The sequence below is a fragment of the Medicago truncatula genome, chromosome 4 (assembly GCF_003473485.1).
Source record: "Medicago truncatula cultivar Jemalong A17 chromosome 4, MtrunA17r5.0-ANR, whole genome shotgun sequence".
NCBI lineage: Eukaryota > Viridiplantae > Streptophyta > Magnoliopsida > Fabales > Fabaceae > Medicago > Medicago truncatula.
Window position 1 is genome coordinate 22360134 of NC_053045.1, and position 16347 is coordinate 22376480.

The 16347-nt window shown below is 32.4% G+C and overlaps 2 protein-coding genes across 2 annotated transcripts; one reads left to right on the forward strand and one right to left on the reverse strand.

Annotated features, from left to right (window-relative positions):
* Positions 1-264: 264 nt before the first annotated feature.
* On the forward strand, positions 265-5267 carry LOC25492064 (protein THYLAKOID FORMATION1, chloroplastic). Its single transcript, XM_013600115.3, has 5 exons — positions 265-684; positions 2858-3125; positions 3761-3977; positions 4317-4432; positions 4960-5267. Exons 1-5 carry the CDS (start codon positions 477-479, stop codon positions 5060-5062), a joined length of 912 nt encoding a protein of 303 aa, XP_013455569.1. The 5' UTR covers positions 265-476; the 3' UTR covers positions 5063-5267.
* Positions 5268-9585: 4318 nt separating this feature from the next.
* LOC25492062 (diacylglycerol kinase 5) lies at positions 9586-15566 on the reverse strand. The gene is made up of 13 exons (XM_024780908.2): positions 15408-15566; positions 14889-15095; positions 14094-14216; positions 13834-13962; positions 13422-13507; positions 13112-13235; positions 12784-12832; positions 12216-12298; positions 12023-12090; positions 11335-11409; positions 10999-11086; positions 10672-10788; positions 9586-10112 (listed from the first exon to the last, which is right to left on the reverse strand). The coding sequence occupies exons 2-13, from the start codon at positions 15081-15083 to the stop codon at positions 9795-9797; spliced, it is 1455 nt and encodes a 484-aa protein (XP_024636676.1). The 5' UTR covers positions 15084-15095; positions 15408-15566; the 3' UTR covers positions 9586-9794.
* Between the last annotated feature and the right edge of the window lie 781 nt (positions 15567-16347).

The window sequence follows — 16347 nt, forward strand, 5'->3', positions numbered from 1 at the left end:
AAAACTTAGAAGACCTTTAGATACATTTGACCTTATTTTTATCATGAGAAATTATATTTGTACAACTATTTTTTAACAATTTTTGTTACAACTTTCCCTCCCATACTAACATCTTATTTTTACTTTTTCTCTTCGTTGTTTTGATTTTCATACCAATTCTTACTTTTTTTAATTTATGATTGTCCCATAAATTGTCAGATTCTTCGAATAACACAACTATTTTATCATTAGCATGGGCACTACCATTGGCTCCATAGAAAAATTGACAAAAATTTGAACATGACACGAAATGGATAAGCTTTTGATATTGATTTTCCATGTAATCCACATAAACCTCACTTTCCTAATGACAACAATCACACACACTCAGTCACATAAGCAACTTTCCCTCTGAATTTTCATTCATTTTTCTCCCTAAATAAATCTCATTCTATGCCGGAAAATTTCTGATTCCGGCCACCACCGTCTAAATTCCGATGGCCGCCGTAACTTCTTCTTTCTCATTCTCAACACTCACTCAATCTTCTCAGAGGAAATTAACCACACTTTCTTCCACTCGCTTCTTTGGTTCCGATTCAGATGCAGTTCGGTTTCGTTTCAGCATATCGTTGCGCTATGTTGGAGTTGTTCGAACTTCCAATTTCGTTTCCAAATTGGTTGTTCGGTGTTCCTCTTCTGTGTCAGGTTTGAAATAAAAAAAAACCAATTATTTTATTTTACTAGTTTTTGAATTTTTTCACTTTTTTGAGATTTGGGTGTGAATTTTGTGGCTCTTTTGTTGGGATTATGAATTTAGAGTGAAACGGGTTGGATTATGTAGAATTAATTTTATGATGATTATGTGTTTGATGTTTGGTTTGACTTGAAATTATGAACTCATGTGCATTTCTAATGCTGAAATTGCTTAATTGAGCATTTTGTTGCACTTATTGCAATGTGCAAGGCACATTGACTATCACCCAACACTGATGCTAATTTGATAAAATGAATTATTTGATTTTGGTCACATGTGTCGGTGTGAGACATTGGATTGGACACACCTTCGATCAAACGTGTCACTGGTACAAAGCTCGTAGTACATAAGAATCTTCTAATTATTTGTTTGTGCTCGAGTTTTTACAATGACTTTCAAATTCAAATTGCTTCCTTTAATGCTTGGATATCCACCATGCATAATGCTTTTGCGGTAGATAACATTGTTATCAATCTCAGATAACAGGGGTAGCAGCGGGCTGCAAAAATAATGTAGCAAGATAATAGATAGTAGCATGCATTGCTCATGACCAAAATAGTGCGATTTTGCATACCCTCAGTGTTCCAGATCGTGTGTAAAATTGTAGAATGATCGAAATTTTGGTAAGATCGCAAGAGAACATAAAATTGCAGGATTATGAATGATTTTGAAGGTTCTTTGGGAGAATTGGGTTGGGTCAGTCAGTTTTGACCCGAGACCCGCGTCTATAAAAAAACTAAAGAAACACTATTTTTTAATTGTGTCACACACACAACTGCCTCTAACAAACTTTACTAGTTGTACGACGAATAGAAAATCCTAAGCTCTTTGTCAATGATCATCTCTGTCATCATCATCAAGAGAGAAATTGATAATGTAAGGGATGCAAGAGATGATGATAATGGTGCAGGAGGTGATGAGATTAATGAAGATGAAGGTGTTGATTTAATAGGGGATGAACCATATAATTGGAGTGTTTGTGATGTGATGTAGCATCTAGGCTACAAGTATTTTGTGGACTTGAAACTTGAATCATTTATTTTAAGCTTTTTGACCAGACTTTGAGTCATTAATATATTTAGTATTATTTTTGTTTTTGTAGAATCCTTCAATCTTGATTGCAATTTTATGCTTTTCGATCTTGCTATCCCCTTTCGATCTGAAGCAAAATCCCAATTTTGACAACCTTGGTAGCATGGCAGCTATTTTATACTCCTTTCGATCATATTTATAAGAACCAAAAGACTGAATCACAGAAACCAGTGAAGCACAATCAAAGAAGTTAGTTCTAATATTTTCTCCTGTAATACCCTTAGCTGTTATTAAATGAAACTCACTGGCATTGAGAAGATAAGCTTCTTGATAAACTAAACCGTGTAATGAATTAGAGGGTATAAGATAATATCGATAATTAGTACACTTAGAAAGTGTGAAATGTTTCTAATTTTAAGGACCAAAATTTGTCTAATAGGACTGGAGTTAAATCTGAATCAGCATACTCTATGATACGAAACGTAATTCCACATCAACTTAGACCACACACAGATAATAGTTGACATGGCCAAACAAAGAGACAGACCACACACACTGATAACCATATAGGCAACATATTGAAAATAGAACACACACACATATCCGAAGAAATACATTTGTTTTCTCTGGAATTTATCTCTATGAATTTACTTTACATTTTTGAATTGGTGAGGAACATATTTTTTAACCAGAAAATTGTCTGGATTGATACCAACTTGTTGTGTCCATGCGGAATTTTCCTGTGAATATCGATCTGAAATTCTTTGATGCTCTTTCATGCATGAGAGAATGTGGTTTAAATATAATTGGCTGGTCATGTGGTTTTAAATGACAGAATGTGGTTTAAATATAATCAGCAGGTCATGTGGTTTAAAAATAAAGACGTTCTTAGAAATATATATTGAGGCTTCATACTGTAAGCAAGCATCTCTTTTTATCATGATCATAATATGTTGAATGTTGTGAATATATAGTTCTGAATTCGGTTCCTAAATTGCAAATTCTTAATTCCAAAAGGGAGAAGAAATAAAAATAGAAAATAAACCTTGTTATCAATACTTAGTCATGGATGTCTACATACTTGATCTGCAGACCCTCCAACTGTTTCTGAGACAAAGTTAAATTTTCTCAAGGCATATAAGCGACCGATACCTAGTATCTATAACTCCGTGCTACAGGAGCTCATTGTCCAGCAACATTTGATGAGATACAAGAAGTCATACCGTTATGATCCTGTATTTGCTCTTGGCTTTGTCACTGTATATGACCAACTCATGGAAGGGTATCCTAGTGATGAGGACAGAGATGCCATCTTCCAAGCATACATTAACGCATTGAAGGAAGATCCAGCCCAATACAGGTTAGAACGAGTGTTTGTATGTCTGCGTGTGGTTTTTGTTTATAAGTTGTTCCTACACCATATGTTCAACTCAATGATTGAAATGTAATGTCAGATTTGGGGGACAATTGTGAGCTTTCCAAACATGATTTCGGAACCCCAAATCCCGTTCAAGCAGAGCTACAAATTGTATTATCTGTCTGCTACATGATTTCGTCATTTGTGAATCACTTTTGGTTTGCTATATTATATAGTTACTTGTACTAGTTGCTCAAAACATTTTTTAGAGTTAATCACTTCCTGCTTAAATTATTAGTTCTTGTTGATTCTTCTATAGTTTTTTATAAAGTCGTAATTGGAAGTATAGTACTAACAGATCATGAAAGCATCAGTAATGCCTCGATGATTATTGCTAAATGAAAAAAACATAAACTAATTTTTAGTATGTATGTCGACAAAATAGTGGAGCGAATTAATTTTCCAGATACAAATTTGCATCTCATGAAACATCAATAAGTTAAAAAGAATCATGTAGCATTAGTGCAAGTATCATTGTCTTTGGATTTTTATGTTATATCCTAGATTTGATTTTGAATAAATGTCACGTACGAATTCTCTGTCTTACATCAAAAGATCTATAACATTGACCTCTGCAGAGTAGATGCACAGAAGTTAGAAGAGTGGGCTCGTGCTCAAAATGCGACTTCTCTGATTGAGTTTTCATCTAGAGAAGGAGAAGTTGAGGGGACTTTAAAGGATATTGCAGAAAGAGCTGGTGGAAATGGGGATTTCAGTTATAGTCGTTTCTTTGCAGTCGGCCTTTTTCGACTTCTTGAGTTAGCAAATGCAATGGAACCAACAATTTTGGAAAAGGTTACCCAGTTCATTTAAGTTGTCATGATATATTGATCCCAACTTAGTTCAATACTTATTTTATTATATATTTTGTTTATATTGAAAATTGATTTCACTATTTTACCTCTGCTGAAACTATTGCATTACTCATCGGTAATAAACATTTAGGATGCACACAAATTGCTCGTAAAGGTTAAAACTACTAATATTGAGTATACAGATGATATGACTATCATCAGACTATGGCGTTGCATAAGATTCTCTGAATGTCAAGATTATGAAAGTGTCTATTCTACCACTAATAATTTTTACGTGGCTGGGATTATTTATCAATTAACATCTTTGTCAATTCAACAGCTTTGTTCGGCTTTGAATATCAACAAAAAAAGTGTTGATCGAGATTTGGACGTGTATCGCAATCTACTTTCTAAGTTGGTACAAGCTAAAGAGCTGCTAAAGGAATACATCGACAGGTAAACATAAACCTTGCAATGCTATTAAGTATTAAGTTGTTCTCACTTCTCTTGGGCTTTCACCTATGATATATAATTTTGAATGTAAAATTTGCTGAATTTATTTTTTCCATATGCTACATTTAGTCTTCAGTGTCAAATCTGCAAAGTCATTAACCCTTGAAGTTCAAGATTGAATCTATATTCTAATCGTCCTTTTCATAAAACTGAGATCACAAACTTTCAAGTAGCATACTAGTAAGAATGTTTGATTTGACTTCTAATTGAAAATTAAGGTGGTTACCCATTTACTAAGTTCTTCAGTTTAGGGTTTAGGAAAAGCATTATTTTCTAAATAACCTTTTTCAGATAATATAATAGTACAAACGCTCTAGTGATATACTGAGAACTTGGCAGATTATAGTCAGGTTATTTTAACTGTTTCAAAATCATTTGATTCCTTAACCTAAATTTTCGACATGTTATGATTATAACTTGCTTGGTTTTGCGGCTGGATTTTGATTCTTTGGAATGATCTCTTACTTCAGGGAGAAGAAGAAAATAGAAGAAAGGGCTGAACCACAAAAGGCTAATGAGGCCATATCAAAATGTTTGGGACAAGAGCAGTTTTCTAACATGATCACCAGATAAAAATTTGGTTTCCTCGACTCACCTTTTGTTCGTTCTGGGAAACTGATATCAGAATGGGGCACTTTCATGATATTGGTTTTGCATAATGTATTTATTGTATCTTTTGTTGTATCAAGTTATACTCAATTAATTCACACGTTCAATACAATTTTATATAATTCATATGTTCGGTCGCGTACCTGAATAATGAATTGGATTTTCTACAGCCAGTTACGCCATACAGCCCGTTGTCGAGGATCAGGTTCTATTCTGATAGCTGAAATTATTCACTTATATGTCTCAAAGATTTCTACAGCCAGTATGCAAAAAAATTCTAGATTCTTCATAAAGACAACATTTCCTTCTAAATTATTGAATTTTTGTTTGGTCTGTAACAACATATGGAAGCCATTGCAGTTGGCACAGATGCTGTGTGTTAATCCAACATCTTTTCACCACAGCTTCTCAACGTGCAAAGGGTTTATTTGAACAGGAAGATTCGCAAAAGTGCAAATTCGCACGAGTAGAAGACAAGTAATCATTTTAGTTTTATAAGATAAACAACAAATAAAGCATAGCAAAACTAAAACAATATTTTAGGCAAACAAAACGAAATCGTGAAAGAGTCAATGCTCTAAAAACACCCAACAATAGAGAACAATAGAAAGCTGGAAATTTGAAAACTTGAAATCTAATAAAACCTAAAAAATACTTGAAATCTGGCTTTGTCTTTCAATAACCAAGCTAAAAGCTGTAAAACTACGAAGCATTAAAACATTAATGTAAAGTGTTAATGCTAAATATCTTTAAAAGTTAACTTTTGATCGGATCGAATCATCCAAATTTGCATTGCCCTCTTCACTTTGAGATGGAAAAGAAAGATCTTTCGAGGCAAACTGACCAACACCATCATCTAGTTGATTTAACCAATCGTCAGGTTGGCTAAGTTGCTTTGTTGATGAACTAGGAGGAAAATCACCAAGATAACTTACATTGCCATCTTCACTTTGAGATGAAAAAGAAAGATCTTTCCATGCAAACTGATCAGGTTGATTAGCCCAGTTCAAAACACCATCATTTAACCAACCGGCAAACTCGTTAGGTTGACTAAGTTGCTGTGTTGATGAACTAGGATGCAAATTAATAAGATAACTTGCATCGCCCTTTTCACTTTGAGATGAAAAAGAAAGATCTTTCCAGAAAAACTGATGAGGCTGACTAACCTGATTCAAAACACCACCATCTAGTTGATTTAACCAATCGTCAGAATCATCAAGTTGACTAAGTTGCTTTGTAGATGAACTAGGATGCAAATCACCAAGATTAGTGAAATCAATCATCTCACTAATATCATGAAGTTGGTTTGTTGATGAATTATGAGGCAAATCAACATGATTAGTCAAATCCACCATCTCATTAGTACCATTGACATGTTGTTGCATTTGAGGGATGCTATTGCTATGCATGACATTAACTTGCCTTGAATGTGAAGAAACAACACTCTCTTGAACCATATTTTGCATGAGAGCATTATTTTTCAACATGCTGATTTTGTGATCACAAGCTTGGATCTTATCATTTACAGTAGCAATGAAGTCTCTGAGTTGATTTGCTTCCATGTTTTGGAAATCTTGATGCCAAGTTGGATACTTCTCCTTGAGGGTATCTTTCCTCACTTTGGTTATCTTAGCTTCAACATTTTTTTTCCTAAATTCAAAGTATTTGTGGACATCAAATATTTCAGGAGCTTCCTCAATCTTCTTATGCTCATATTCTTGAAGCATGGAGTTTACAATATTAGGGTTTTCTGGCCATGTCATTGGTCCCACATTATTACCATCTTCATCATACACAATCAAACAAGCTCTTGCTCCAGTCTTGCTAACAAATTTAGAAAGTTTCCTTGCTAGTCCATTTTTTCTTTCTTTGAAAGCCGTTTTGCGAGATTTCACATTTTGGATGTATTTCATTGGTATTTTTTTACGACCCATTCTACAAATTTCAAACAAAAATACATCAGTTAATAGAACTAGTCAAAAAATTTAAACATGTCCTCATAATAGTGTTTTTCACTCGGAATATATGTTTTCCGGTTTTCACCCCTATAAAATTTTTGGTTTGATTTGTATCCTCGTAAAATATTTCTTTTTCCAGAAAACACCTTAACAGGCCATTCAAAAACCAAAATTTTTTGATTTTTTTTTTTTTGAAAATGGCCTATTAAGGGTGTTTTCCGGAAAATAACAATTTTACGAGGACACAAATCAAACCAAAAATTTTATAGGGGCGAAAACCAAAAATGACATATATTAGAGGGGTGAAAAACACTATTAATCCTAATTAAATCCACATAACAATCTTTACAATATTGTTAATATAAATAACAATAATAATGCCCCTTGCCAAAATATTTAATGACCGAACTCTCCTAATTAAAGATCATATGAACATAACAACACAAGAAATATACAAAAATTAACAATAAAACAAAAGTTATTTCTCTAACTAAGCTAGCATCTGCGAACCCTATAAAAAGAAGACAATACAAAAAGAATTTTAACTGATTAAAAGTTGTAGTTTTTATAAAAGGAAGACTATGCAAAAAGAATTATAAACCAATTAATACTTGTAATAATTTTTGTAAAGTTAAAGTATAAGAAAACCGTAAGATAAATTGTTGAAATTAGAGTTTCGATATCAATTTGAAATTCCACATTAAGAAAAGTAAAAGAAAATAAAAAAATCTTAGAAGAATTATCAGATTTAATAGCATTGGTGTTCATAAACTACTGCAAAACTTTTATGTTTAAACCTTGTGGCCTTGTGTAAAATGTGAGATAACATGCATGAATATTCCAGTAAATATCAATATGAAATTTTTCGATACTCTTTTGATTAAGAAAAGTAAAAGAACAAAAATAAAGGACTATGAAGAAAAATAAAAAGTATTAGAAGAGTTATTAATCAGAGATAACATGCATGAATATGTTAGGGGTTGAATGGTTCTTTACATAAAAAAAGAGAAGAGAAAAACAAACACCATTAAAGAAACAGACACAAGAACACATTAAAACAAAATCAAGAAAAAAAAAATTGTATAGATATATTTTTTTTTAAGCAAAACAATTGTATAGATATAAGTTATAAGAGCAATGTGTTTTACCTTAACTGTGGTTGATTTCTCAAAACACAAATTATGTGAGTGATTTTGTGTTGTAATATTTAACAACAAAAGGAGTGATGTTAGAGCTTAACAAAGAGATTTATTTATAGATTATAGCCTTGGATATAATTTGTTAACAAATAAATTATAGATCCTTTTGATTTGGGAAACAAAATAAAAATATTCAAACAAGTTTTCGTCACCCTAATTTTTGTATAAAGCTTGACTATCCTTTTGATAAAAAAAATTTAGTTTTATTTTACTATTAGGAAAAAAAATCAGATCTAAATCAAAAACAAAACGAGATATTGATAGTTGGATTTAAAATTTGTAAAATAAATAAATTTTTTAGTGGTGTCCGGGATTCGAACCCCCAGACCTTGCATATATTATATATTTATATATTATCCCTACCAACTGAGCTAAACTCATGAGGACTATAAAATAAATAAATAAAATAATGAAAAGGTATTTGGATTTAAAAAGTTGATATGTATGAACTAACCCTGATAATCGGAAGTTCAGCCAAGAGGCCGATATGTAAAACCTCTGGTCAAGAGTTATTTTATCCAAGAATCGAACTCATGCTCTTATGAACCATTCTTCTGTGATGAACTCATTAATCACTTTCGCTCAATTGTTTAGTTTAAAAGTATAGTTTTAAAAAAGAGAAGAACATATGGAGAGAAGAGAAAAACAAACACCATCAAAGAAACAAACACAAGAACACATTAAAACAAAATCAAGAAAAAACAACTATAGATATAAAAGTTATAAGAGCAATGTGTTTTACCTTAACTCTGGTTGATTTCTCAAGACTCAAATTATGTGAGTGAATTTGTGTTTAACAACAAAAGGTGTGATGTTAGAGCTTAACAAAGAGATTTATTTATAGATAAGGGTTATAGTCTGATATATAAATTGTTAACAAGTAAATTATAGATCCTTTTGATTTAGGAAAAAAATAAATATTCAAACAAGTTTTATTTTTATTTTATTCTTTTCATAAAAAAAATTACTTAGTTTTATTTTACTATTAGGAAAATTATATCTAAATAAAAAACAAATCGAGATATTGATATTTGGATTTAAAATTTGTAAAAATAATAATAATATATGTAATGTAAATCAGCATTTTGAAAATTGAAATTGTAAAAGTCGGATTTATTTATTTATTTTTTTGTGAAAAACGCCCAAAACAAGTCAAATAATTGTCTTCTAAAATTATAAATATCAATTTACTTTCTTAACCTACCTTCAAAAAAAAAAAAAATTTACTCTCTAAACCTAAAATCTAATATACTTAAATTTATCAATTAAAAATATGGACACACAAGCTCGAGAGGCTGCCAGACCTGAATCAGTACCAGGGTCGTTAGAGTTACTTGAAATCTAAGCAAGAATTTTTTTATATTTTTGTTTTTTTTAGAGGAAAACTAAGCAAGAATTGTTGAGGAAGAAACAAATATTAGGGTATCCTATACAAATTTTACAGCCATAACACTGCAAGAATTGAGAATTGGTTGTAACAATGATAGAATCAAAGCAACTACAAATATTAGGGATTCTAAATATATAACTCTTAACGAATTAACTAAGTTGAGAAATATCAACATCATCTGGGATTCTAAATGTATCCGCTGCACCAAACTTCCGATATTCCTCTGCTATAGAGTCTTCTTCATCACTGTCATCTTCTTCATTGTCACGGTATGGTGATGAAGGATCATAGACGCTTTTAGATTTGCATATATGAGTGGCAAGCATGTTAACCTGACCAAGGTGAGAAATCTCTACCACGACGGTATCATCATCAGCTGGAAGTGGTTGTTTCCAAGGTTCTCCATCAATCCTCATGAATGTATGATCTGCCCCACCTTTGCAAAACTCAAATCGGATTCTATGTGCCTAATGAAACAGGGGAGAAGGATAAATGCTACACCATAGTTTTATTGTTCTTTTTCTGTGGTGATATAAATAATGCTTTATCAAATCGAGATTCATACAGTAAATTACTACTAGACTTGCTTACCAAACTGTGAAATAAATCTTATGACACACAAGCAAATGATATACACAAATATAAATTGGATTTGGTCTATCTAGAAACTTTAAAACAGTTCAAATTTATCTCATAAATCAAAAGAAGGAAAAGACAAAAGAGTAACGGACTACACAAAGTTGACAAAAAAATAATGGCTGCTACACAGCTCAGGAGAAACATGCAATTCATCATATAAATCGAGATTCATGCGACAATTCATGTCCAAAATAGATAGTGATTTATATAGATTGGACCAATTTTGTTTGAATCGAGATAAGACTAACATGTATCGCATAACAACGATAAATATGTCACATATTCTTATGACTTTGTCTTTTTAAAGGGAAATAGGCTGCAGTCTCATAATAAAAATTACATGAGCAACTGTGAACCCTATGTTTCATTGCATCATATCATGCATACCTGAGCAAGACGAGTTCCATGTCCTTTTGGAGCAAGCAAAACAAGACCATGCCATGCATTTCTAAAACCAACGACTTCAAGAAGGCCATCATCCACATATGGCGGTGTCAAATCTCTCTGTATAATTAAAAATAAAAATATCGGTTTAGTACTTAACTAATCTCATTCTCAAAACTAACAGGAAAAATGTTTTACAAAAGAAGTATATATTTAGAATTAGCATATGAATTTTCTGGTAATTGTTGGGATACATTTCCATTAGAGACCAGGTTCAAATGGTAGTGCCAGAAAGGAGAGGAAACAAAAGAATTAGGATTTGATTATTACATCACGTTGCTTCTTCCTGTTGGGTGTACCCCATGGATTAAATCCACCAGAAAAGCTTGGCAAGTTAAGACATACAATTGACCTGATGCTGTACATAAAATACAATGGAAAGAGTCATCATACATGTTATTCAACAAGTAAACTGAGGAAAAGGCAATAGGCAGCAGACAAAAGAGCAGGAGAACTAACAAAGTTAGTTGAGTTTCGGTGCGAAAATATTTGATCTTTGTCAAGTTAGAATTGCTGTTTTTTTTTTTTTCTTTCTTTTTTCTTTCCACTAACCTGTATATTTTTTAATGTTTTAATAAGATATAGATAGTATATGAAATGGTTTACCTGGGAGGTATGTTTAGGTCTTGCCATTGACCAGGTTTTTGCATGATCTTTACTTTTGTAAGTTGTGCCATGTTCCTGCATTAAAGAATCAAATTATATTTACCTATGTATACAAATGACAATGCAACCAAATATACAAGAAAATCGTTAAGTTACAAATAAACTTGGTCTTTTAGGTGAATACAGAGAATGCTCCAGATGTATTGACAACAATATTTTTAATGCTTCCTTGTTACAATCATTAACCACTGAGTCTCTGACCAGCATTTACCAGAACCCGTACCAAGTATCAAATTGAAAAATAAGCTCAATTTAAGAACACGAAATTTTTGGTTTTGACATAATCCAATGTTGATATTCTATTCCCTAAGGATTCATCACCAACTATAGATTCTTGATGGCGAAGCCGCATTAGGCAGTGGCCATAATAATGCAAGCAATTTTAGAGGAGCTAACAAGTTCCCAGATGGGCTTGTGCAGAAAATCAATATAACTTCTTAAAATCAAAGTAACGACATGTCTATATGGGGTGGGGATAAGTGATAAGTCTAGGAAAGGAAACAGTTACATGGGTAAATATTTATGCATTTACATTTCATAAAATTTAAGGTGGGAAAAAACAATGTAAAATTTGAGGGAAAAATATGCAAGTCTTTGTGCTTTCAGTGACAGATCTTAGTGAGCTGACCTGGAAGAAGGATGCATTAAACCGGCAAAAAACCACCCTTGTGTGCATCCAAGTTTAGCATACGTACTCTAAATGTCAATTGAAATTAGGAACACAATATCAGGTTTAAAAAGTTGATGAATGAGAATACATTTTCTTTTCAAACAATTATCAACAATATGCGCACATAATTACTGAAGAAACAACTGCATACCTGATTCACCAATTGGTTTTTGAATTTTTCAGGATTCATCTTTCGTTCAGAATGAAATGCGTAAGATACTTGAGCATCCATTCCTATTATAAGCAATAACTGATAATTTTATTTTTAACAATTAGGTGGACTGAAAATCGAAATTCCCCCAATATTATCTAAGATCTAAACTATTCTAAGAAAAGATAAAAATAATCAAGCAAAACAAGGGAAACAGTAATGAAGTCGATAATCAATAAATTTCAAAATTTAATTTAATAGGAGACTTATATATTATGATTATAGATTGTTTTCCTCATTACTTATGTCAAAATTTTCAGCTTATATTAAAAAGAGAAAGTTTTTAATGCTAATAGTTATTTATACTGGATCATATATAGTCAACATTTGATATTACCTAACATGTAAGAGATCAAAAGATTGGAAACAGACCAAATTTAAATGACATAACAAAGCGCCAACAAAATGAATTAATTCTTCCATAATGAAAAACACATTTATATGGTCCCACAATCCACAACATAAAGTTCAGGTTCAGAAGAAATTAGGACTAACTATTCTTACTTACCCATGCTGAAGTAATTCCAAAATCCGCCGCGAAAGGTGTGGCAACCTTCCTGAGAAACAGTTAGAAACAAAGAGAAAGTAAGTAGAATAGGAAAAAAGACAACATCCTAAAAACAAACCTAGGAAAATAAGTACTGTTCCCCCTCAGTTTTAATATCCACAAACTCAAATATAAAAATAAATAACGAAAGTGATTAAAATCTACAAAACATTTTGTTTTACTAGTTTACAGTGTCCCCCTAGAAATTAGGCTTCTATTCTTGATAGCGAAAAACCGATATTGACAAATCTGGTTAATTTTCAATATAGTTACTGATATGATTTCTTACCCTATTAAGTTCATCCGCTTCAGATACACGATGGAAGGCATGCAAAGAATGTGGCAACTCAAGTGGCGCAATTGGATCACAGGAACCTTCTTTTGGAGCCCTCATCCTCATGAGAATATGCCAGCTGAAGCATTAAAAGAACCAAAAACAAATATCAAACAACATTTGTAGTAGCCCAATAACCGTAGGTCCGTAGCTCAAGTGGCAGTTTGCATCAAGTCAGGTAGTTATCAAAATTAAGACATATAGGTAGAAGAACAAGAAAACTATCCTAGTTATACGATTAAAGAATAGGCTCAGAACTCATTACTTGTCTATTTTCATTTCCTTTGCCCTCATGACTTGATTTAAAAACGCCTCAACTGAGCGTTGATCTGTTCCTGGGTTCTTCTTCCCCTGAAATACAGCAAAAACAAAGTGTTTGATTATTTATCATCAAAATAATAGTTACTACCGAAACTTCCATAACTTCCAAACAAATTGAAAAGCTTTGTAGAATCGCAAATCTTTGTATATACAGATAAAATGGCTGCAAATTTGAAACCTAATATATGGTAAACATGCAACAATTTCAGCAAAAAACGAACATAATAATATGCTCATTGCTCCCTGCCTGTAAAAACTTAAAACAAGAACAAGGACACCAGCACAATAAATGTTTTACATGTACAGATGTAATTAAAAGTATCACTAGAAGCATCCAAAAAAATGCAGTTACCAACCCAACCAAATGCAAAAGGTAGATTATTTCCAGTGCCCAAGGGAACAGTAGCTATTGCAGGCGGATGAGATAATTTGAGATCACAAACAACTCCAAGTAGCCAGCCTGCTGTTCCGTCGCCCCCTGCAACCTAAAACATTTATTTCAAAGTATCAGAAACTCAAATCAAAGAAAGACCATACCAAGTACCGACATAAATTTGCTTTGCCTGCTTACAAAAATGGTACAATCAACTCATCAAAGGTTTGTATCACAACTCACAATTAACTTCAACCTCTCCATGATCTTCATAGCAAATTCATCATCCCGTTTCTTGAGGCTTTCCAAATTAGCATAGACTGTTCTCAGCGCCTTATCAGGAGCAGTTTCCCCCAAATCAAAGACCTGAAATTTACATTCACCACTCACACTCAGCCCACTTATGAAATTTGCTTCAATGAATCGCCATTTTAATCTTTGAAATTGTAAGCATGGACAATTTGATTCTAAAAGTAACAATTTCAAAATAATTCATGAAATTAAAATTTATCGATCATTAACTTCTTTATGGGCTCAGTTTAGTCCCTGCACTTGTCTTGAACTACTAATGCAATCGAGAACTTTCCCTTTCATGAACCAAATTTACCCAACTCATACAAATTCATGGATTCAATCCGCGATTATCAGCAAACTCATAAACATGAAAATTGCCAAAAAGAAAACACTGTACATTATGGGCCTGTCTAGATTGACTTAATTAATTTTATCTACTTACACCAGCAATCATTAGACTACTCGAAGAGGTTCATAAGCTGTTTTCACCTTATTTGAATACGCTCTCCATGAGAACTTATACTAAAACAGTTTGACTATCTGCGAGAGGTTCACGAGTTGTTTTCAGCTTATTTCCATAAGTTCATCAGGATAGTTTATGAAAACAGCTAATGTTAAAACTTAAAACTGATTGACTTTACTTTATCTTTCGTTTATAAAAATAACTTATACATAAACACTTGTACTATAAACGCTTAATAAATTTGTTATATCGAAACCCGGACTATATACATATAAAAATACCTGTTTTTCATTAAGAAGTGTACGATATGTTTGTAAGAGGTCCCCTCCAAGCTGACCACCACTCTTGGAGTTAACAAAAACCAAGACAGGACACTTAGGCACAAGCAGACCACATTCCTCAATTTTCTCAACCTTGGATTCCGGTACAAGAATGTAATCTGGAATCTTAAAGTTGTTCAAGAACTCATCAGCCATTGTTACATGCAGCTGCACAAATTCATAAACAGTGATCACCAAATTGTTCAGATTAGATTTTAATACTTAAACAAATTTGTTTTAAAAATTGCAGTAGTTTTTGCAACACTGACACTTCTGATTGAATGTGCGTTTGTGTCTGACATGTGTGTCGGCGTCTGACACTGAAGCGCACAACATGTGATTACATTAAATTATGTTATTTTTTAAAATTATTATCAGTGTCGACGTGTCCGAGTATGTGCTCATAAAAATACAAGAGAATTTGCAAAATGGAGAAATATAGATATGTTATGAAACTAAACATGGTTGATTAATGTGTACCTGGAGATGGAATGAGATTGCAGAAGACAAAGTTGACTTTGATTTGGATCTGTAATTGAATTTGAATTAATTAATCAAAATGGAAAGCGAAAAGTTCTTGCGGAATTACAAGGTATCTTCTGCTAACATTGGGATCTGGGTGGGGACTGGGGAAGGGGAAGGGTGGGACCCAAAACGACATGTAGATTCAGAATGTTGTATGAAGGGAGTTATATTGTACATTACTTGTTTGTGGTGCACCAATGCATTACTAAATCTGCACGGTTCACTCAATATTGTAGGAAAAAGACACAAGCAAAGATTTAGATTTATATAAGTAATAACTATTAGTTATATATTTACAATTTGATCCTAGGCTATAACCTACCCAATGTTTTCAAAACGAGATAGAAGATCAAACCAGCGAGATCTTTAGGCTGTGTTTGGTTAGGAAAAGAAAGTGAAAGGAAAGAAACACAGAGGAAAGGTAGTAAAAGGAAAGAGAGTGAGTAGAAAGAGAGAGAATTGTTTTAGTTGTTTGGAATGAGAGAAAGTGAAAGGAAAGAAATGTTAAAACTTTCTCTTCCCTTGCATGGTTCAATAGAATGTTGAAAGGAGAGGAAAGTGTATATTTATGAAATGACAAAAATATCATCAAGTAAAAAATCAAATGGTATAAAGAATAAAATTAGAAAGCAAAATAGAGTAACCTAGAACTTTGAACATAGAAGAATACTTTTTTTTTTTTTTTTGACACAGAAGAATACTTATTAAAAAATAGTAAATTTATTAACAATTCCTTTAACAAATAAATATCCACCTAAGCATTATTTCATCTTACTATTTAGTTTTTATTAAAGTTATGTAAGCTTATTATTACCCGAAAAAAAGAAGTTACGGTTAGATTTTTGAAATATCAAGTTTGATGGATTAATATTGAAGCAACTTCATTCTACTATAA

Bases quoted from the DNA above. Each gene is read 5' to 3' on its own strand.
- LOC25492062 (XM_024780908.2), bottom strand. From the start codon at position 15,083: ATGGCTGATGAGTTCTTGAACAACTTTAAGATTCCAGATTACATTCTT. The intron at 12,091-12,215 runs GTATGCAGTTGT...ATTGACATTTAG, and splicing joins AAAACCAATTGGTGAATCAG to AGTACGTATGCTAAACTTGG. The intron at 11,087-11,334 runs GTAAACCATTTC...TTTTATGTACAG, and splicing joins GACCTAAACATACCTCCCAG to CATCAGGTCAATTGTATGTC.
- LOC25492064 (XM_013600115.3), top strand. From the start codon at position 477: ATGGCCGCCGTAACTTCTTCTTTCTCATTCTCAACACTCACTCAATCT. The intron at 685-2,857 runs GTTTGAAATAAA...CTTGATCTGCAG, and splicing joins GTGTTCCTCTTCTGTGTCAG to ACCCTCCAACTGTTTCTGAG. The intron at 3,126-3,760 runs GTTAGAACGAGT...TGACCTCTGCAG, and splicing joins GAAGATCCAGCCCAATACAG to AGTAGATGCACAGAAGTTAG.